The sequence below is a fragment of the Ranitomeya imitator genome, chromosome 8 (genome assembly GCF_032444005.1).
Source record: "Ranitomeya imitator isolate aRanImi1 chromosome 8, aRanImi1.pri, whole genome shotgun sequence".
Classification (NCBI taxonomy): domain Eukaryota; kingdom Metazoa; phylum Chordata; class Amphibia; order Anura; family Dendrobatidae; genus Ranitomeya; species Ranitomeya imitator.
In genome coordinates this window covers 36,702,015-36,724,513 of record NC_091289.1, presented here as the reverse complement: position 1 = coordinate 36,724,513, position 22,499 = coordinate 36,702,015, and the positions used below count along the sequence as shown (strand labels likewise).

The window sequence follows — 22,499 nt, the reverse complement described above, 5'->3', positions numbered from 1 at the left end:
GGTTAGAGTAGGGCCTGGCCAAAAGAGTCCACCTTGTCGTGGTACGGACTTAAAAAAAAAAAAAAAAAAAAATCTTTTGGCCAAAACAAAAGCTGAAGGCTATGGACAGGAGCTGCTCACAAAATTAGACGATCAAAAAGTTAATTTATTTCAATTCTTCAATTCAAAAAGTGAAACTCATATTATATAGAGTAATTACAAACAGAGTGATCTATTTTAAGTGTTTATTTCTGTAAATGTTGACTATTATGTCTTACAGAAAATGAAAACCCAACAGTCATTATCTCAGTAAATTAGAATACTTTATAACACCAGCTTAAAATCCGCAATGTTGTCCTACTGAAATGTATGTTCAGTAAGTGCACTCAATACTTGGTCGGGCTCCGTTTTCATCAATTAGTGCATCTATGCGGCGTAGCATGGAGGTGATCAGCCTGCGGCACTGCTGAGGGGTTATGGAAGCCCAGGTGGCTTTGATAGGAGCCTTCAGCTCGTCTGCATTGTTGGGTCTGGTGTCTCATCTTCCTCTTGACAATATCCCAAACATTCTCTATGGGGTTAAGGTCAGGCGAGTTTGCTGCCAATCAAGCACAGTGATACTGTTTTTCCAAAAGTACCAATACCTGGTTTATAGTGTGGACAGGGGCCAAGTCCTGCTGGAGAATGAAATTTCATCTCCAGAAAGCTTGTCGGCAGAGGGAAGCATGAAGTGCTGTCAAATTTCCTGGTAAACGGCTGTGCTGACTTTGGTCTTGATAAAACACAGTGGACCTACACCAGCAGATGACATGGCTCCCCAAACCATCACTGATTGTGGAAACTTCACACTAGACCTCCAGCAGCTTGGATTGTGGCCTCTCCACTCTTCCTCCAGACTCTGGGACCTTGGTTTCCAAATGAAATGCAAAATTTACTTTCATCTGAAAACAACACCTTGGACCACTGACAACACTCCAGTTCTTTTCCTCCTTGGCCCAGGTAAGATGCTTCTGGCGTTGTCTATTGGCCATGAGTGGCTGACACAAGGAATGTGACACTTGTAGCCCATGTCCTGGATACGTCTGTGTGTGGTGGCTCTTGAAGGAATGACTCCAGCAGCAGTCCACTCCTTGTGAAACTCCACCAAATTTTTGAATGGCCTTTTCTTAACAGTCCTTGGAAGGCTGCGGTTATCCCGGTTGCTTGTGCACCTTTTTCTACCACACTTTTTCCTTCCTCTCAATTTCCCATTAATATGCTTGGATACAGCACTCTGTGATCAGCCGGCTTCTTTAGCAATGACCTTTTGTGGCTTTCCCTCCTTGTGGAGTGTGTCAGTGACTGCCTTCTGGACATCTGTCAGGTCAGCAGTCTTCCCCATGATTGTGGCGCTACTGAAACAGACTAAGTGACCTTTATAAACACTTAGGGTACGTTCACACAGGACTTTTTTGCTGCATATTTTTGCTGTGTTTTTTTATGCTAATTTTCAGCTGCTTTTTACAGTACCAGCAAAGCCTATGTGATTTCAGAAATCTCATGCACACACATTGGTTTTTTGTTTGGTCAGTATTTTGTGCTTTGCTGTGTTTTTTGGACATAGAGCATGTCACTTCTTTCAGCATTTTTGCTGCGTTTTTTCACCCATTGACTTGAATGGGTGTTGAAAAAAACGCAGGTATCATTATTTGCTTCGTTTTTGCTGCTGAAAATCCAAGGACATTAGCCTGAAAAAAGAGGAAAAAAAACGCAGCAAAAATACGAAGCAAAAAAAACGCACCAAAAAAACGCACCTAAATTAGCATAAAATAATGCAGCAAAAATACGCAGCAAAAAATTCCTGTGTGAACTTACCCTAAGGAAGCCTTTGCAGGTGTTTTTTTTAATTCTAACTTACTGAGATAATGACTTTTTTCATTGGCTGTAAGCCATAATCATCAACATTAGCAGAAATAAACACTTGGAATAGATCACTCTGTTTGTAATGACTATTTAGAATACGAGTTTCACTTTTTGTATTGAAGAACTGAAATAATGTAACTTTTTGATGTTTGATGGGAACTGTTAATGTGTGATTGATGAGGACGTGGTGCAGAAGTGGCATTTTTCCCAAGAGTGGGCGGTGGGACAGTGGAAGGTTCGCGGGGTGGAGGCGGAGCTGAGATTGAGCCTGGGCGGAGTCTCAAAATAGCCCAAAAACGTTGACACTATGGGGCCCTAAAATTCCCGGTGGCAGTCCTGAGTCGGAGGCCTACAAATGTCCTCTAACCGCCCAGCATTCAAGGCTCCTCATTTGAATGGTCAGTCTAGCGTGTCATGTGTCACACTGCGATGATGACGCCAATCCGGCTAATCAAGAGAAGAGATGGCAATGCCAGGAGGTAAGGAGATTCGCAGGGCTCTCGTTGACCCGGCTGATGGACCGCAGTCCTAAAAATCGATTCTCCCATAATTGTAGATACCTTATTACCAGCACCAAATTCATGAGGCATGCAGTGAAGCCATTGCGTACCTTTGTCAGGATGTGAAAGATGTAGGGGTACATTAACCCTTTCTTGTGACGATGTTCCGCTACTCTCAATACTTCAGGTGCCACCAGAGGCAGCGGAGGAGTTGTGATGTCCATGTGGTTCCTGGTGGGCATGGAAAGGAGACAAGGTATCTGTAGAGTCCCTTGGTTTACTTTCTTGTCTGTAGCCTTGGATGCGGATTGGGCGGGAGAGGGATTTTCGGTCTGTGTAAATGACAAGAAAGGTAGAAGAGTACTCGCCCGGCTCAACCTTTACTGACGTTCGGCACAGTAGGTGTAACTGCTGTAATAAATCAGTACACCCCCATATCCAGACCAGATATTCATATACTATGTGTACTGGCCATCTTACTGGCAGAAGACCATGCCTAAAAGACCACCTTCACTGCAATTTAGTCCCAGAAGGTTTCATTGAATGGTTTGATTTTATAGGATAGTGTTTAGCATTATAACATACATAATGAAAGCTACAGATCTAGCAAAGGTTACCTTGACTCCTAAACACAGCATTTGGATACCGAGGCACAAAAGAAGGTGTAATATGACATCGAACAATGGTTCGTCTAATGTAAATGGTTTTCTGCTTTCAGAAAACGGTTCCTCAGGTTCAGTTTAACCCCTTAATGACCGCCAATACGCCTTTTAACTGACCTGACATATAAGAGAATGGCCTCCCCATACAGATGACAATCCAGCATCTGTTGGTTGTACACTATAGCTGACAACTTGCTGTATCAGCCACGATCAGTGTTTGCACCTTCTAAATCTGTTTAACCCCTTAGATACTGCTGTCAATAGTGACTACATCATTATAAATGGTTAACAGAGTGTGGGGGCTTCCTCTTTATCCCAATTGGTGCCCTCAGATCATGATTTTGTTGTCCTGATGTTGCGATGGCAATTCATGACCAAATAGCGGCCTAAGGCTATGTTCACACTTTGCAGATTCCACTGCGGATTTTTCCGCAGCAGAATTCCAAAATCCGCAGTGAAAACCGCAGCGCGTTTTCACTGCGGATTTATCGCGGTTTTTACTGCGTTTTCTTCTGCGGATTTTCAACTGCAGTTTTCTATTGGAGCAGCTGAAAATCCGCAGAAAAGAAGTGACATGCTGCGGAATGTAATCCGCAGCGTTTCCGCGCGGATTTTTCTGCAGCATGTGCACAGCGTTTTTTGTTTCCCATAGGTTTACATTGAAATGTAAACTCATGGGAAACTGCTGCGGATCCGCAGCGGTCAAATCCGCTGCGGATCCGCAGCAAAATCCGCAAAGTGTGAATATAGCCTTAGAGTCTGACGGCTGTAGTAATCTGTTTAGAAGTTAGCAACATTTAGGTGGTAAAAATACACATTTTCATTTCTGTCATGTCACTTTGCATTAATTCCTGTAAAGCACCTGAAGGGTTAATAAACTACCTGACAGCAGTTTTTGATATGTCAGGGTGTGCTGTTTTTAAAATGGTATCACGTTTGGGGGTTTCCCAATATATGAGACCCCTAAAGTCACTTCAAACATGGATAAGTCCCTAAAAAAATAAATGTGGTAAATTTCTTTGAAAAAATGAAAAATTGCTGCTACATTTTTAAACCTCCTAAAATGCTAACAAAATAAAACATTTTACAAATGGTGCTGATGTAAAGCCGACATGAGGGAAATGTTATTTATTAATGGTTTGCTGTTGTATGACCATCTGGATTAAAGGGATAATCATTCAAATTTAGAAAATTGCTAATTTTTTAACATTTTTCTCAAATTTTTTTATATTTTTTATAAATAAACACAAAAAATGTTGAACTAAATTTACCATTATCATAAAGTATAATGTGTCACGAAAAAACAGTCTCAAAATCACTGGGATTTGTTGAAGCGTTGCAGAGTTATTACCACATAAAGTGACACTGGTCAGATTTCAAAAATTTGGCTCGGTCACTAAGGGGTTAAAAAATAAAAAATGTTTTAATCACCCTCCCCAGGTCCAGCGCTGAATCTCCACCACTGCTCCTGGTTTTGAATATTATGTTGACAGCGCTGCGGCCAATAACTAAACTTACTGACCGGCTGCAGTTCTCTCGATGTGACCTCAGCACTGTAAACAATAACAGACGCTGGTAGCAGCGGCGGAGATTCAGCCCTGGACCCGGGGAGGGTGAGTAAAGAAACATTTCATTTTCGTATAACACATTCAATCATGAAAACCTTTGCTACATCTGGATAAATAGAAAAACTAACTAAAAAGCAGCGTTCTTCTGTACATATATGAATTTAATATGAACCAGTTCCACTAGAATTGGCCTAGAATCATAAAGCTTTCTGATATCTCGGCCATAGAACGTGGGCCTGGGACTATGGTAAAAAATACCCTGGCTTCCTTTCCTAACTTCATATCCCTTCCCTTCCTCCCCCTCCTGGTTTACCATACCCAGTTAAAAATTGTTAAAATTCTAATAAAAATTATTGGAAAAAAAAAATAAAAAATACCTTGGCTTGGTCTGTGGCATCCTTCTTTGTTTTGCCCAGTGACTTGCCCTTTTTATCCCAGTCACATTTGGTCCCGCTGATGTGGCTAAAAAACAAAAATGGGGGGGAAAAAAGAAAAAAAATGCATTGATGAAATTCATTATTTCATCTATTTACCAATATTTACACCACATTGCTTCACCCAATTAATAAAAACAAAACTGAATATGGCTTAAAATTAAAAAAAATTACCGTAAATAAAAAAAATCTATTGGGAATAATTCCATTTTTTTAAAAAAAAGTCTGCTGAAAAATAAGATCCGGAATCTCATTGGTTTGCCTTTGCTCTGACTTTACAAATTGCACATTTCCTCGCCCCCTTCACCATAATTTGCTTATTCTGCTGCAGAGCGAACTGGTGGATAAGTATCTCTCTTAAAGGGGTTGTCATGACTTTAAAAATAAAAACATGCTTTCTCCAGAACCTGTCCACAGGTTGGATCTGGTATTGCAGAAAAAAAAAAAAATCAATAAAATAATATATATAAAATAAAATAAAAATAAAAAAAGACAAAACTAAAGAGCATGGACTTATGTTAACACAAAAAAAAACCAATCATTTAATCGCCTGCTGGTCCTGCCTGTGCAGCCAATCACTGGCCTCGGCGGTCATGTGCAAGAGTCACCATGGAGGTCAGTGATTGGCTGCAGTAGTCACGTGAACGATAGATGCGGCATCTACCTGGAGGGCTAGCGGGGACCACCAGAGCAATGGCGCAGCGGGCGATTGATTATTTTACTATGCTCGTGTGATATTAAAGCATTAGTTTTTGCTATAATCCAGAAGAAACTGTCTAGAGGTAAATGGTGGCGAGCTGGGCAGTATCGTGAAAACACTCACTTGGTGGCTCCTCCGTTGCCATCGTCGTTGTCGGATGAGGATGAAGCAGATGATGGTGGGAAGTAGGCAGAGTCCACGTGGTTCGGGCTCCCGCTCTGGGCCGGGTTGATGGGAGATGACCGCTCATACAGGGGGGTATGTTTGCCTTCATGGGGAATGTTACTGTAATTGTTCTGCTCACATACGCTTTTGTTTGTTGGACTGATGGCGGCAGTAGATTCGGAGAGGTTGTACAGATATGGACCTTTATGGGGAGTTCCACAAGGGACGGACATGTGTGGTGCCTGAAAACATGGCAAAAGTTACATATAATGGGAAAAGTGCAATAGAAAAATACTCTAAATAATGCATCTCTGCAGGCACATGATGGCTGCACAATTCAGCCATCATCTGCCCGTAACATCAAGGCTCCACCTGCGGCTGCTAACCTGTTAGATGCTGCTGTCAGTCTGTGATAGCGGCCTTTACAGAGTTCGGCCTCGGAGGTGTTAGGCTCTAATCACCCATCAGCTCCCCCACAACACAGTGGCGGGGTACCAATGAATTGCTATGACGGGTGGGATCTGCTGAAAACCCCCTATGAAAAGCCAGCCTGTGGCCGGTGTTTATAAAAGACTATGATTTTTATTATACACAGGAATACTGCAGTACTGAGGTGTATAGTATCAGACAAACACAGGTTCTGGTTCCTAAAGGGGACTACAAAGTACAGTAAAAAGTTTCACAAAAAAAAAAAAGTTTTTAACCCCTTTACCCCCAAGGGTGGTTTGCACGTTAATGACCGGGCCAATTTTTACATTTCTGACCACTGTCCCTTTATGAGATTATAACTCTGGAACGCTCCAACGGATCCCGGTGATTCTGACACGGTTTTCTCGAGACATATTGTACTTCATGATAGTGGAAAAATTTCTTTGATATTACCTGCGTTTATTTGTGAAAAAAACGGAAATTTGGCGAAAATTTTGAAAATTTCACGATTTTCCAACTTTGAATTTTCATGCCCTTAAATCACAGAGATATGTCACACAAAATACTTAATAAGTAAACTTACCCACATGTCTACTTTACATCAGCATAATTTTGGAAACAAAATTCTTTTTGTTAGGGAGTTATAAGGGTTAAAAGTTGAGCAGCAATTTCTCATTTTTACAACACCATTTTTTTGTTTTAGGGACCACATCACATTTGAAGTCATTTTGAGGGGTCTATATGATAGAAAATAACCAAGTGTGACACCATTCTAAAAACTGCACCCCTCAAGGTTCTCAAAACCACTTTCAAGAAGTTCATTAACCCTTCTGGTGCTTCACAGGAATTTTTGGAATGTTTAAAAAAAAATGAACATTTAACTTTTTTTCACAAAAAATTTACTTCAGCTCCAATTTGTTTTATTTTACCAAGGGTAACAGGAGAAATTGGACCCCAAAAGTTGTTGTACAATTTGTCCTGAGTACGCTGATACCCCATATGTGGGGGTAAACCGCTGTTTGGGCGCATGGCAGAGCTCGGAAGGGAAGGAGCACCATTTGACTTTTCAATGCAAAATTAGCTGGAATTGAGATGGGACACCATGTTGCATTTGGAGAGCCCCTGATGTGCCTAAACATTGAAACCCCCACAAGTGACACCATTTTGGAAAGTAGACCCCTAAGGATCTTATCTAGATGTGTTGTGAGAGCTTTGAACCCCCAAGTGTTTCACTACAGTTTATGACGCAGAGCCGTGAAAATAAAAAAAAAATTTTCTCCACAAAAATTTTTTAGCACCAGTTTTGCATTTTCCCAAGGGTAACAGGAGAAATTGGACCCCAAAAGTTGTTGTGCAATTTGTCCTGAGTACGCTGATACCCCATATGTGGGGGGGGAACCACTGTTTGGGCGCATGGCAGAGCTTGGAAGGGAAGGAGCGCCATTTGGAATGCAGACTTAGATGGAATGGTCTGCAGGCGTCACGTTGCATTTGCAGAGCCCCTGATGTACCTAAACAGTAGAAACCCCCCACAAGTGACCCAATATTGGAACCTAGACCCCCCAAGGAACTTATCTAGATGTGTTATGAGAACTTTGAACTACAGTTTATAACGCAGAGCCGTTAAAATAAAAAAATCTTTTTTTTCCTACAAAAATGTTTTTTTTAGCCCCCCAAATTTTTATTTTCCCAAAGGTAACAAGAGAAATTTGACCCCAAAAGTTGTTGTCCAATTTCTCCTGAGTACGCTCATACCCCATATGTTGGGCTAAACCCCTGTTTGGGCACACGGGAGAGCTCGGAAGGGAAGGAGCACTGTTTTACTTTTTCAATGCAGAATTGGCTGGAATTGAGATCGGACGCCATGTCGTGTTTGGAGAGCCCCTGATGTGCCGAAACAGTGGAAACCCCCCAATTATAACTGAAACCCTAACCCCAACACACCCCTAACCCTAACCAGAACCCTAACCACAGCCTTAACCCTGACACACCCCTAACCTTAATCCCAACCGTAAATGTAACCCTAAACCCTAAGCGTTTATAAAATGGATAAAGCAGTTTTATTCTTCGGGTCAGTACGATTACAGCGACACCTCATTTCTATCAATTTTTTATGTTTTGGCGCTTTTATACGATAAAAAATATTTTATAGAAAAAATAATTATTTTTCCATCGCTTTATTCTGAGGACTATAACTTTTTTTATTTTTTTGCTGATGACGCTGTATGGCGGCTCGTTTTTTGCGGGACAAGATGACGTTTTCAGCGGTACCATGGTCATTTATATTCGTCTTTTTGATCGCGTGTTATTCCACTTTTTGTTTGGCGGTATGATAATAAAGCGTTGTTTTTTGCCTCTTTTACCAAGGGTCTCAGGGAAGCACGCAGGGAGCCCCCTCCCTGCGCGATGCATCCCTATACTGCCGGAACACTGCGATCATGTTTGATCGCAGTGTGCTGGGGGTTAATGGTTCGTGACCGCTCCTGGCACATAGGGATAGGCCAAGGTCACCTCGATGGGATAGTACGTCTAAGGTCAGAGAGGGGTTAAAAATATGTTGAAAAAAAAAAATTTTGAATCCCCCCTACTTTTCCCTACTAGAAATAAAAGAAAAAAAAAAAAACACGATCAGTAAACATAATTAGAAAAAAAAAGCCAGAATTGTGGTTATTCACACACGGCAACACTGCAATAAGAGGCGATAAGATATTTTTATGCACCCAAACATGGTATCAATAAAAGCATTGTCTCAGGGTGCAAAAAATATGCTCTCTCACAGTTGCAATGGTCAAAAACTGAAAATGTTACAGATCTCAGGAAAAAAGCGACATAAGCAAAACCATTTTTAATTAATTTCAGATTTTTGTTACCACTTGATAAAAAAAAAAAAAAAAACTGCATATTTGGTATTGTCGCAATTTCACCGCACTTGGAATTTATTTTCTCGCTTTCATGTACATCACATGATAAAATAAATGGTGTCATCCAAATATACAACTCACCCTGCAAAAAAAAAAAATAAAGCCCTCACACCACTGTTAATATAAAAAAAAAATGAATAAAAGGGAATGGGTCTTGGAAGTGCAAAAACATTAAAAAAAGCAAAATCGCCCATTTGGGCGGGGGTTAAGGGGATGTATGAAAATAATCGACATATCCCCTGCCCTGACATACATGATAACTATTGGAACCTTATAAATCATAAAAGGGGGCCTCTAAAGTCCCCTGTATGAACGGGGCTATACACAGGGCTATAGTGAGCATGTGCAACCACTGATCCATTCACACATGCTCACTGCTGCTCCACTCAATGACTGTCCCCTACGTTATGTGGGTCCCCATGCAGTGACCGTACACTTATCCTGTGGATAGGTGGTATATGTTTTCTATAGAACCACCACTTTAATCACCAATTTCACTACAAGGCCTACAAGTCTTCTTACACTGGCATGCCCCTATCCACAAGGAGAGACGTTACCCCTTGAACCAGTCAGAAGCCCCTCATACAGCCAATTCAGATCTCACGCTTTGCACTGAGGAAGGGTAACACCCTAAAACATGTGTCTGCAAATTGAGATTCTGCCTTGGCTTTTATCCTGTCATGTGACAAGGCACATTACAGGATCAATATTGACCTTTAGGATTGCTACTTCCAACAGATGGCACTAGAGTGCATATTTATTTTCCCACAGCGGAGCACTGCACGGCCTATAAGTCTCCTTACACTGCCATGTCACTCTCCACAAGGAGAAATGTTATCCCTTAGACTCTAGGTGTAATCAGGAAATACTGGTGATTCTGGTGCATTTGACCCAAGTGTACACAAGTAAGACTGAATTAAGACTTCTGGGTATAAAATGCAATGCCTTGACCAACCGTGGGGTCTCCTGACGCCTACAAGGCTATTTGTTCAGGTCATTCGTGGTATTGTGGTCTAAATACAGACTCTGAAACCTGAATTAAACCATAAATACATGTATAAATAATAATTTTTTTTTTTTTTTTTTAAACCCTAACCAGAACTAAAAATGACCAAGTGTTCTCGGGACAGATTAACACATTTCATCGTACAGACATACCTGCATCATACCGGGACCTCTATTCGGTCTGCCTGTAAAGAGTAAAAACACCCCATAAGTAGCCCGTATGGTAGCGACTATTCAGATACATACTACTACAGCTGAGATTTCACTTTTTTAATGTCTACAATAACCTTGCCACATTCATTATTATTTGCTGGTGTAAATCGATTTGCAGGACCAGGTCCAGGGGACGCGTCCATAATCTGTGACTGGACAAGTCCAGAGAGAACCATCTCTTACCCGAGGGTCCTCCTTGGCTCTTCTTTTGATTAGCCAGCCGGGTGTGACGTCATAGTTAACGCATATGTGACATCACGCCGCCAGGCCGGCTAATCAAAAGAAAAGCCGCTGATGACGGGAGGCAAGAGGAGCTTCTCAGTCGCAGACTACTGACGTGATCAATGGACCAGGACTTGCAAATTGATTGTCCCATCTTTATTCAGAGAATAATTATTTTAATTGGCAGTTGAGGAGCAGATACATGAAGGTCACTATTACTACACTTTTCCAATAAAATTGTCTGACAAGCAAAAGATCAAGGTTGACCGGATTAGTCCATAAGAGGATGTCTCGGAAGGATAACCGCTGACCCAATGTCAGAGGGGCATAAGGATGCTATAGTGGAGGTCACTCGCTTGGGATTAGCCTCCATTGGTCAGCTTACAAAGACATAGCAAATAGCGGCTCTCAAGTTGGAGTGTTAAAATGCATTGCGTCTTTCTTTTGCTTGTCGTATTAACTTTTTCCTGTCCTTCAGAAGTTATTACTATAACCCAAGTGGTGACCCTACAGTAGACCTGGGCAAAGTGCGGCCTGGAGACCACATCTGGTCATCTAGCTGTTCCTGTCCGTCCTGCGGACCAAGATAGGCATAGAGATAAAAACAGAGTCCCATGGGCCACACCATGAGTCTGTCCCACCCCTGCCCTACAGGATTGATGGCCGTGAGGACCTAGCTACAAAGCAGGAAAGCATTGGTTTTCTCAGACTGACCAAGGTAAGGAGCTGGGTACGGCAGGGGCTTGTTGGTGGCTCTGTAATATGCGACTGCTCTCTTGAAACGGGAAACTTTGTCATCTGTTCTTGACTGAAAAACAGAATTAACCATTAATATCTGAGATAAAGTCACCAAACATCTGACGATACGCCAACATAAGTCCACTGCCGACCATTACACCCCACCGCCATGTCCTGCCGCCAAGCAGAGAGACCTCGATAACGCAAGAACGGATAAAAAATTCACCATTCTTCATTGATAGATTTGGGGTGAAAGAACACAGAGCCGAACACCACGTCAATCACATCTGTAATCTGCGGCAAAGATTGGCACGAGTTTTACAATGGCCGTCTGAACCCAATATGTTCACCTGTGAATGCTGGAAAACATCAGAGGAGATCGAGTCCAAATCATTTGTATCCTTAATATTACGGACATAGTCGGCAACCGCTTTGATAACGACATCACATGGGGGTAACACCAGCTGGTGGGCACGGACCTAAACGTGGGAAATCACATTTAGAATGAGGTTTGTACATCAGAATATTAATACAGTCTCATCAACGTGGAATTTTGGACCTTACTGATAGGACATTTTCAGATTTTGTTCTATGACTTTACAGAGATTATGGAATAGAATTAGCACTATATATGTATTAAAATGAAAAGAATAAGCCAATGGGTACAAGAAGTGATGCTGGTAAACTCTTCTGTACACCTTGGTAATCCACAAGCGCCACAAAACGGCCTTTACCCACCAACCCCTCCCCGAGTTTTGGAGCCGCATTCTCACAAAGACGTCCTGAAGAAGAGCAGCCATTACTGTTTATTGACCCGTGGCCTTTTGTATTCCAAGTCAATTGCATCCGGTACATGATATTCGCGCCTGGAAACAAGTATTGCATCTGTCACCATCATTTAGGACAGAATGACAATCACAGAAACAAACAAACAAAAAAAAACGATCTGCCCAGGCCATGGATGTATGCGTGCCGTCAGGAGAACAACCTCCAATGGAGGCTGCAGGAAACCTTCAACGAGACGTCCTGCCGGCAGGTGAGCGCTTTCACTGCAGACTGTCCAAACCGCTTAACTCTCAGATGGTCCATTGTTAATGAGATCCCAGGACAGCAATAAATTGTGATAATGATGAAGAATCAATGGCGGATATGTGGTGAATTATAATGTTTTCCATTCTAAAAGGATTGATCAGGTTTATTATTTTATTATTAGTAGAGAGCAGAAGAGCAGACTATTGTGCCAATAAAGGGCAAAAAAAAACAACAACGTGAAAACGGGACGCCATATGGCTCCAAAATGTATTGGGGTTTTTTATAATTTTTTTTTAATTTTATGATGTAGGCCATTTCTGTGAGCACAAATATATAGCGCAGGTTGCTAGGGGTTTTAATGCGGATGTGTGCTCTGAAGTAGATCATGGACGATTGGGAGGATTTATGCATAAAAGAAAAAAAAAATTAACTTTTTTTTTTTTTTAATTTTGCTGGATCCGATTTTTATCTATCCCTGGTCCATGTGTCAGCTTTTACCATCACTATGGCATCCGCATGCAAAACAAATACATTTCTAAGCTTCCACTTATTAGGGTATATTCATAAGTCCAGTTCTACCCACGCCCACCTTCCAAAAACAAAACAAACAAAAAAAAAACACGCAGCAGATTACGGTCCCAGCAAAGTGTATTAGATTTCTGAAATTCTACACACTTGTTTAATTTTTTTCAAATCTGCAGCATGTCAATTTTTTTTCAGCATTTTTCACCTATTCTGGTCAATGGGGAAAAACGAACTAAAAAAACCAAACGGCAAAACATGAAATTTTTTTTTATGCAGTAGGATGCTGAAAAACACTGATGACAAGGCTGGCTTCATCCATGTGTTATATATTTAGTTTGTTTTTTTACTCGAGTGGGCATTTTTGATCCACAAATTAAATTAAAAAAAAAAAAAAAGACAAGTTTTGGTGAGGTTTTTTTGTAACTAGTTACAAAAACGGACATGTGAATTATAAAAAACTTGAAGGACGCACATACATACCAATCGGCCATAACAGAAAAGATTTTTTGGAGAGTTTCTGCTCAAAAAAATTCACCAAAAAACACTGTGCACAGACCCTTAGGCTGGCTTCACACTAGCGTTCGGCAGAGCTGCGGAGGGCAGCCTTCTTCCTCCGTTAAGCCCCGCCCACTGTCGCGCCTCTACCTTCAGCCCCGCATGCGTCCTGCGTACCCTATCTTTAACATTTGGTACGCAGGCCATGCGGATGTATGCGGACGCCTCCGCATGCGTCGTTTTGACGCTGCGCCGGCCGCAACAAAATGACACGTTGCGTTCGACGCAGGTCAGCGCAGCGTCAAAATGACGCATGCGGAGGCATCCGCATACATCCACATGGCCTGTGTACCCAATGATAAAGATGGGGTACGCAGGACGCATGCGGAGCTGAAGGAAGAGGCGCATCAGTGGGCGGGGCTTAACGGAGGAAGAAGGCTGCCATCCGCTGCCCTGCCGAACGCAAGTCTGAAAGCAGCCTTAGTCCATGAACGTGTCTAAGGTATGTGATATCAAGTAGTTATCCACCCGTCAGTGGTTTTCATTATGGCTGATCGGTGTATACAGTACAAGTGGGTTATTCACCTACTTTCAATGAAGCCAATGGATGATCTGGCCCAAGTAAGCTCCAATGGAAAGCGGCTAGATCTTCATCTGGTAAGATGTGGTTACCTGCGGAACAAAAAAGAAAAAGAACAATCCTGATGAGCATATTTAGGTCTAGAGCGGAGCTGCAGCTCTCCTATTACCAGCCTTAATGCTAATATACAGACAGAAGCATACAGCAGCACTCCATGTACCGAGATGTATGCAGACATGGAATATATGACATTTGGGCTGCTTTACTGCTATACAGAACATGCTTGTAAAATTAAGGTACTTTGTGCACAAATTGGCCACTGCATGAGAGAGCCCACCAGCCACAACTCTCTTTGACGAGACCCTAAATATCTATCAAACATGCCTCTCTGGCTAAAAGTATATACTACAAATGTAAAGGGCAGGTAGGATCCAGCACCAATTAAAAGCAGCTTAAGGGTAGATTTCATAAGACTATTTTCTCCGCATCTGAGAAAAATGGTCCAATGACCGATAAGAAAGTTTCTCCACCTTCTCCATTCTGTCAGTCCGTGAAAATCGGACTTCACTCGGATGTCATCGGAGTTCAGTCTGATTTGTTTCATGGACCCATAGACTTTCATTGCCGATTTTGATCTGACAACCGTATCAAAATCGGACATCTCAATCCAAAGACGAAAAAACAAACAAAACAAAAACAATTGTACATGTGCCCCGCCAATAGAATATCACAGGTACAAGTGATATCTGTGAGAATTTTGGTCATGTTCACGAGCCCTTAAGGCTGATGGTAGAAGTGCTCAGCTAAGCAGTCCTTCAAACAAAGGAGCGCTCGGCTTACCTCCCGGAGAACAAGGGGGACTTGGCATTCGGAAATCCTACATGCCAGATCCTTCTTTCCCTCAATGGTTGATGTGAGTCAGGAGGCTTCCAGACTACCAGCGGCTTTGGCTGACTTTAGTCTACTGAGTATGAGGGCCTTTAAAATGAACGTGAGAGAGCTGCATCATAGTTATGAGCGAGCTCTGATAAGGAGTTATCCGACCATACTCGTGTGCTATCACACAGGCAACTCCTGCATGTGGTGCGGCTGAAGAACATCTACCAAGACATGCAGCCGCGGGGACTCGAACATGCACGCTGACGACACTTCGCACCCGAGCATGCTCAGATAACACCTTATCCCAGCACGTTCACTCATCACTACCGCATTACCATTCTGAGATCGGTGCCATTTTGTGGGTGCCATGGCCTGATCGCGAGTGACCTAGAAGTCAGACCCCCACCGATACAATAACGATGACCTATCCTGAAGGACCAGTCACCTATATTACCCACTTTAATTATATATGTCAATTTGGAGTCCAAAAATGCCTAAATTTTTCTCTTTAGGAGCCAAAATAAAGCTCAGTTTTGATTAAACCTTGTACCAGTGACTGCACGTCTAAAAAGCAGTGGAAATCGGACAAAGGCACAATGTATTAGGTATGCTGCGAGCAGACCATGGAGATGGCCCCTCCAGGACAGATTATTTTACAATTTGCATTTAATACACAGTCGGTTTTCCCATATAGAAACGCCGTGCATTTTCCTCATAGCCATGCCTCATACACGACTGCGCCATCACCGGCAAATTAGTGAGCACTGGGAAACAATGAGACACTTCTGGCTAAGCCCCGAGAACGCGCCCGGCCGCCTCCATCGGAGATTAGCACCTGACACCCCACTGAAGGGCTCGGTAACCTTGACGACGGAACAGGCCTCTCCATGTAAAGCGGTAATGATCATTTCACACACAGACGTTGCTCTTCTACCTCAGACTCCTGACTGGAGGAAAAAAAAAACCAAGAAGATGCTAACTGGCAATTTATTCAGCCATTACTTTCACCGCTGACACCGTCAATCCCCATCGCCGGGATTAGCACATTGTTCACACCATTTTTTACTGTCAAATTAACGGAGGTTGAGGGTGGTGGCGCCATTTCAAAAGCTTCTCCATGGTGACAATATGAGCGGTATAAGAAGCGTGAGACTGGATTATTTGTATAGTGGCCACATCTACGAGAACGCAAAGATTAGCGGAGAGCAAGGTCTTCACGGTCCTGTTCACATAACAAAAATAAATGAAAAAAAATCTATAGGAAAATTAAAGCTACCGTGGCTGTAGCCCCCCAAAATAGTTACATGTAATAATAGTATTTCAGACAGATCAACCCTGTAACTACCTATGGCATAGGTTTTTGTAAAAGAAACGCAATTTCCCTATATACTGTGACTAGATGGTGGCCCGATTCTAACGCATCGGGTATTCTAGAATATGCATGTCTACATAGTATATTGCCCAGCCACGTACTATATTGCCCAGCCACGTACTATATTGCCCAGCCACGTACTATATTGCCCAGCCACGTGCTATATTGTCCAGTCACGTAGTATATTGCCCACTCACGTAGTATATTGCCCAGCCACGTACTATATTGCCCAGCCACGTACTATATTGCCCAGCCACGTAGTATACAGCACAGAGCCACGTAGTATACAGCACAGACACGTAGTATACTGCCCTGTCACGTAGTATATTGGCCAGTCACGTAGTATATTGCCCAGCCACGTAGTATATTGCCCAGCCACGTACTATATTGCCCAGCCACGTAGTATATTGCCCAGCCACGTAGTATATTGCCCAGCCACGTAGTATATTGCCCAGCCACGTACTATATTGCCCAGCCACGTACTATATTGCCCAGCCACGTACTATATTGCCCAGTCATAGTATATTGCCCAGCCACGTAGTATATTGGCCAGTCACGTAGTATATTGCTCAGCCACGTAGTATATTGCCCAGTCACGTAGTATATTGCCCAGCCACGTACTATATTGCCCAGCCACGTAGTATATTGCCCAGTCACGTAGTATATTGCCCAGCCACGTAGTATATTGCCCAGCCACGTAGTATATTGCCCAGTCACGTACTATATTGCCCAGTCACGTACTATATTGCCCAGTCACGTAGTATATTGGCCAGTCACGTAGTATATTGCCCAGCCACGTAGTATATTGCCCAGCCACATAGTATATTGCCCAGCCACGTAGTATATTGCCCAGCCACGTAGTATATTGCCCAGCCACGTAGTATATTGCCCAGTCACGTACTATATTGCCCAGCCACGTAGTATATTGCCCAGCCACGTAGTATATTGCCCAGTCACGTACTATATTGCCCAGTCACGTAGTATATTGGCCAGTCACGTAGTATATTGGCCAGTCACGTAGTATATTGGCCAGTCACGTAGTATATTGGCCAGTCACGTAGTATATTGGCCAGTCACGTAGTATATTGGCCAGTCACGTACTATATTGCCCAGTCACGTACTATATTGCCCAGTCACGTACTATATTGCCCAGTCACGTAGTATATTGCCCTGTCACGTAGTATATTGGCCAGTCACGTAGTATATTGCCCAGCCATGTATGCAACAGGTTAAAAAAGACTTAAAATAAAAAATAAACATATACTCACCTTCCGAAGGCCCCTTATAGTCCTGGCACCTGTGTGCGGTGCATGCGGCAGCTTCCGGTCCCAGGGTTGGTATGAGCGCAGGACCTGTGAGGACGTCGCGGTCACATGACCATGACGTCATGGCAGGTCCTTCTCGCACAGCATCCTTAGCACCGGAACCTGCCGCTTGCACTGCCGAGGACAGCGCCATGTCGGAGGGTGAGAATAAGGTGTTTTTTTTGTAACATTTTTTTGGTCCCCCCTCCATCACAGTTTTATTGCATGTGGATTTTTTTTCTGTTTTTAAGTACATTATTTAGTAAGATGAATGACAATTGAAAAGCACAACTCATCCTGCAAAAATAATGATGGAAATAAGAAGTTATGGTTCTTGAAACAAGAGGAGATAAAAACGAAAGTGCCAAAACAAAAAAGTTCCCATGTTGTAGACGAGTTTAAGGGATTTTCTAGTATAAGGGTGTGCTCACTCTGCAAAAAGCAAAAGTAGATCCTGTAAACCATGAAGCCCCCAACAGGCCAAGTAAAAATCCAGCCACGTGGAAGGATTTTAGTATGTTTAGGCGGCCTATTTTGATTACATCAGTGTGTGGCAGATCCCAACTATCTCCTGTCAGCAGATGTTCCACTAAAGAAGGATCAGGCCTGCTGGATTTTAACATGCCCGATCTTTTGAAGTTACAGTAGACCCGAGGCGACTGGTGGTGACCTCTTCATCTCTACCATTTAAGAACGTATGTATTGGGGATGGCCAGGAGAAATATTTGCTCCCTTAAAGGCAAACCGTCATATTGTACAGCATGGTATAGAGAAGGAGAAGCTACACAAACCTATAGGTTTGTGGGAAAAGATTCAGTATTTATTACAGTATTATTTATGCTTTGTTATTGAAATCACTGGTGTCTATGTATAGGAGTCCAGTAGGCGGTCCTATCAGTGATTGACTGACATCTTCTGAACAATTAACAATTTATTTTTGTTAGGAAGTTAGAAGGGTTACATTTCTCATTTTTCCAACACAATTTACAAAATTTTTTAATTTTTTAGGGACTACATCCCATTTGAGACATTTTCTGTCATCTACACCCCTCAAAGTCACTTCAAAGTGACACTATCCTAAAAACTGCACCCCTTCATGGTGCTTAACACCACGCTCAAGAAGTTTATTAACCCTTCAGGTGCTTCACAGGAATTAATGGAATGTGGAGGTAAAGTGTTAAATGTTCTTCATTTCTTCTTTTTTTTCACAAAAATTTTATGTTCGCCAAAAAAAATTTGAATGCAAAAATTGCTGGAATCAAGAGCGGACGCCATGTCTTATTTGGAGAGCGACTGATGTGCCTAAACGGTGGAAACCCCCCCACAAGTGACCCCATTTTGGAAACTATATCCCTCAAGGAATGTATCCAGATGTGTGTTGAGCACCTTGAACCCCCAGGTGATTCACAGAAATTTATAACAGAGGCATGAAAATTAAAAAAAAAAAAAAAAAACATTTTTCCCGTAAAAATTTTCTTTTAGCCCCAAATTTTTTATTTTCGCAAGGATAACAGGAGAAGATGGACCACAAAATTACAAAATTTGTTGTGCAATATCCCCGGAGTACACAGATGCCTTTTGTGTGGTTGAAAACTACTTGAGGCACAGTGCAAAGCTCAGAAGGGAAGTGGCGCCATATTGGAGTTCAGAGTTTGCCGTTTTGGCTTGAGGGGGCCATGTCACATTGGCAGAGCCCCTGAGGTGCCAAAACAGCGGAGCTCCCCCCATAAGTGACCTCATTGTACAAGCTACACCTCTTACTGTGATCATATTGACTCCACAGAAATTTATACCATTGCGTGGTGAAGAATGAATAATTACATTTTTACAGCTAAAATATTGATTTTGCCTCAATTTTTTTAATATTTATAAGGATTAGTAGGAAAAATTTGATCTTTCAGTTCGTTGTGCAATTTCTACTGATTACCTGTATGGGACTGGCGCAATCGGGAGTTACTTTTCAGGGACAGTACAAAGCTCAAATGGGACGGAGCACCATATTATAGTGCAGATTTTACTATTATGGTTTGCAGGTGCCATGACCTACTGGAAGAGCCCCTGAGGTGCCAGAACATCAGAGCCCCCAGAACATCAGAGCCCCCCATTTGTGGCCTCATTTTACTAACGACACCTCAACGAATTCATCTAGGGTTGCAGTGATCATATGGACACCACAGGCGTGTCACAGAATTTTATACTATTGAGCAGTGAAGAAAAAGTAATTACCGTACAATTTTACCAGAAAAAAAAAAAAATCTTTAAGACCCAGATTTTACATTTTCACAGAAGGAAATGGGTATAAAATGGCAACAAAATTTGACCCGCAATCTCTGCTGAATGTAGAAATACCCCATATGATGCTCTACACTACTGCTTAGCCATACGGCGAAACTCTGGAGTGATGGAACGCTCTGTGCCTCCTGGAGCAAAGATCTCCCCAAAATAGTTTGCAGACTCCACATACAGAGCCCCCAATTGTTAAAGAAGCAGAATTAACCCTCAAGTGACCCCACTATGAAAATTGAACCTTTTGCCAAACATGTGGACTCTAAATGTCGTTTAGGAACACTGGGGCTCAGAAGGTGGGGGGGGGGTATTTTAATAGCACGGAATTTGCTGAATTTCTTTTGGGGCACGAAGAGCCATAGTGCTTCTCCAGAGCATTTGTACTACCAGTAACAGGGAAGCCCCTTATATCTCTGATAACAGATGACGGACCGGAGTGGGGACTTGCTTTTTTGTGGATTGAGTTGAAGCTTTTGTTGGGAACATTTTACATGCCCTCTACGCTGAGCACTTACGGTACTTTGAGCTTCGAGGTTTCCATCTAAATCTTTACTGCAGGGGGTTAACTAAATGACACCGTTACAGATTGGGTCGTTCCGGACGCAGCGATAGCAAATGTGCATTTCTTTTGTTATTTTTTTACATAAAAGTGCAGAGATATATTATATATATATATATATCTCCAATTTGGTCTCAGAAGCTTGCCGTAGCTTAGTGATCCGGGGGGTCGTCATGACTAGACATTGTATTTAGAAGTATTCAAAGTTCTTATTACTATATAAATGCAAATAAATAGAATATCCAGTGTATGCGGCTGGTCACATGTCTGTTTTTTCATGGACTGAGAAAAAAAAAAAACCGAGACATGTTTAAATTTTGATTCACAGGTCAAGCTCACCCATTCAAGACAATGGGGAAGTGAAAAAAACATTTTATTTCCGCTTAACCCTTGTACCAGTACATCCGCGATGGGTTCTACAGATTTGGAAGGAGCACAGGAGCAGAGTTCTTCCAACAAGCATCAGATGAGCAGCTCTTAAGTAGCCGTCATCTGTCTCAAAGCTGCAATTCGAGAGGGGCAATAAAAGACGTAATCAGAAGGTACAGATGGGTTACCACTGCAGCCAGGTTTCCGCTGAAAACCCCCATGACTGCCATCTTGGCACTTCTGAGAAGCCTAGCCAGAGGCTGAGCTTCATAGGAGACAATAATTGACAATATACACAGCAATTACGTTGGTTAAAATAAATATATATATATATATATATATATATATATATATATATATATATATATATATACAGATGGATGCATACATGGACGAACGGACGCACGCATACACAGAAGGGCGGATGGATGCATACACGGACGAACAGACGCACGCATACACAGACAAACGGATGGATGCATACACGGATGGATGCACAGATGGATGGATGCATAGATGATTTTATATATGTGAGGGAAAGCGTACATAACAGCGTTGACCCCATTTAAGGAGAAAATAAAAATAAAAATAAGGTATTGCTCACTTAGGAGATGGTAGGGTGCCCAGATATACACACACACATACAAATTTAACATTTAGAACATCCCATTTGTCCTCCAATGAAAACAATTTTTTTTAACATAGCATTGCATATCTGGAAAAGTCTGGTTTGTCAAAATATAAAATGAAGTACCCCGTACGATCAACACTGTAAAAAAAAAAAATTCGAACCAACAGAATTGCTTTTTTTCTGTCATCACACCAACCTAAAAGAGCACAATAAAAATCAATCAAAATATTGTATGTATCACAAAAAAAAAAAAAAAATGAAGCACTAAGCAAAAGGGGAACATGACTTTGGGAGGGGTGGACCTATAACTCCTGCAGCTCTGTATAGCTCTATAGACTTTAAGCAAGAATGACTACTTTAAGAGGAAGGAGCACTGTAGGACTATGCCTGGGGTCTTACTGTGAGGATGGTGGGGCTTCTATAGAGGACATGACTGTCTCTGACCAGAAGAACTGGAGGAAACACCCATCCTCCTGCCCTGTTATAATATCCTATTACTCTTTATTTAATCCTTACTTATATAATGATGAATGCTTTATTGTGAATTAGTCTTTATACAGTGTCTTGCGAAAGTATTCGGCCCCCTGGAACTTTTCAACCTTTTCCCACATATCATGCTTCAAACAAAGATACCAAATGTAAATATTTGGTGAAGAATCAACAACAAGTGGAACACAATTGTGAAGATGAACGAAATTTATTGGTTATTTTACATTTTTGTGGAAAATCAAAAACTGAAAAGTGGGGCGTGCAATATTATTCGGCCCCTTTAACTTAATACTTTGCTGCACCACCTTTTGCTGCGATTACAGCTGCAAGTCGCTTGGGGTCTGTCTCTATTAGTTTTGTACATTGAGAGACCGAAATTCTCGCCCATTCTTCCTTGGTAAACAGCTCAAGCTCAGTGAGGTTTGATGGAGATCATTTGTGAACAGCAGTTTTCTGCTCTTTCCACAGATTCTCGATTGGATTGAGGTCTGGACTTTGACTTGGCCATTCTAACACCTGGATACGTTTATTTGTGAACCA

The 22,499-nt window shown here is 42.0% G+C and overlaps 1 protein-coding gene across 1 annotated transcript in view; it reads right to left on the bottom strand.

The window, feature by feature from the left end:
• Window positions 1–22,499, bottom strand: part of FAM120A (family with sequence similarity 120 member A) — a 58,269-nt gene that overhangs the window by 12,650 nt on the left and 23,120 nt on the right. The window contains exons 3-9 of the mRNA XM_069736749.1: window positions 14,080–14,162; window positions 11,789–11,917; window positions 11,415–11,508; window positions 10,419–10,450; window positions 5,869–6,152; window positions 4,989–5,073; window positions 2,492–2,713 (exon numbers count right to left, since the gene is read on the bottom strand). Of these exons, the coding sequence (XP_069592850.1) occupies window positions 2,492–2,713; window positions 4,989–5,073; window positions 5,869–6,152; window positions 10,419–10,450; window positions 11,415–11,508; window positions 11,789–11,917; window positions 14,080–14,162 (929 nt within the window). The remainder of the gene's footprint in view (window positions 1–2,491; window positions 2,714–4,988; window positions 5,074–5,868; window positions 6,153–10,418; window positions 10,451–11,414; window positions 11,509–11,788; window positions 11,918–14,079; window positions 14,163–22,499) is intronic.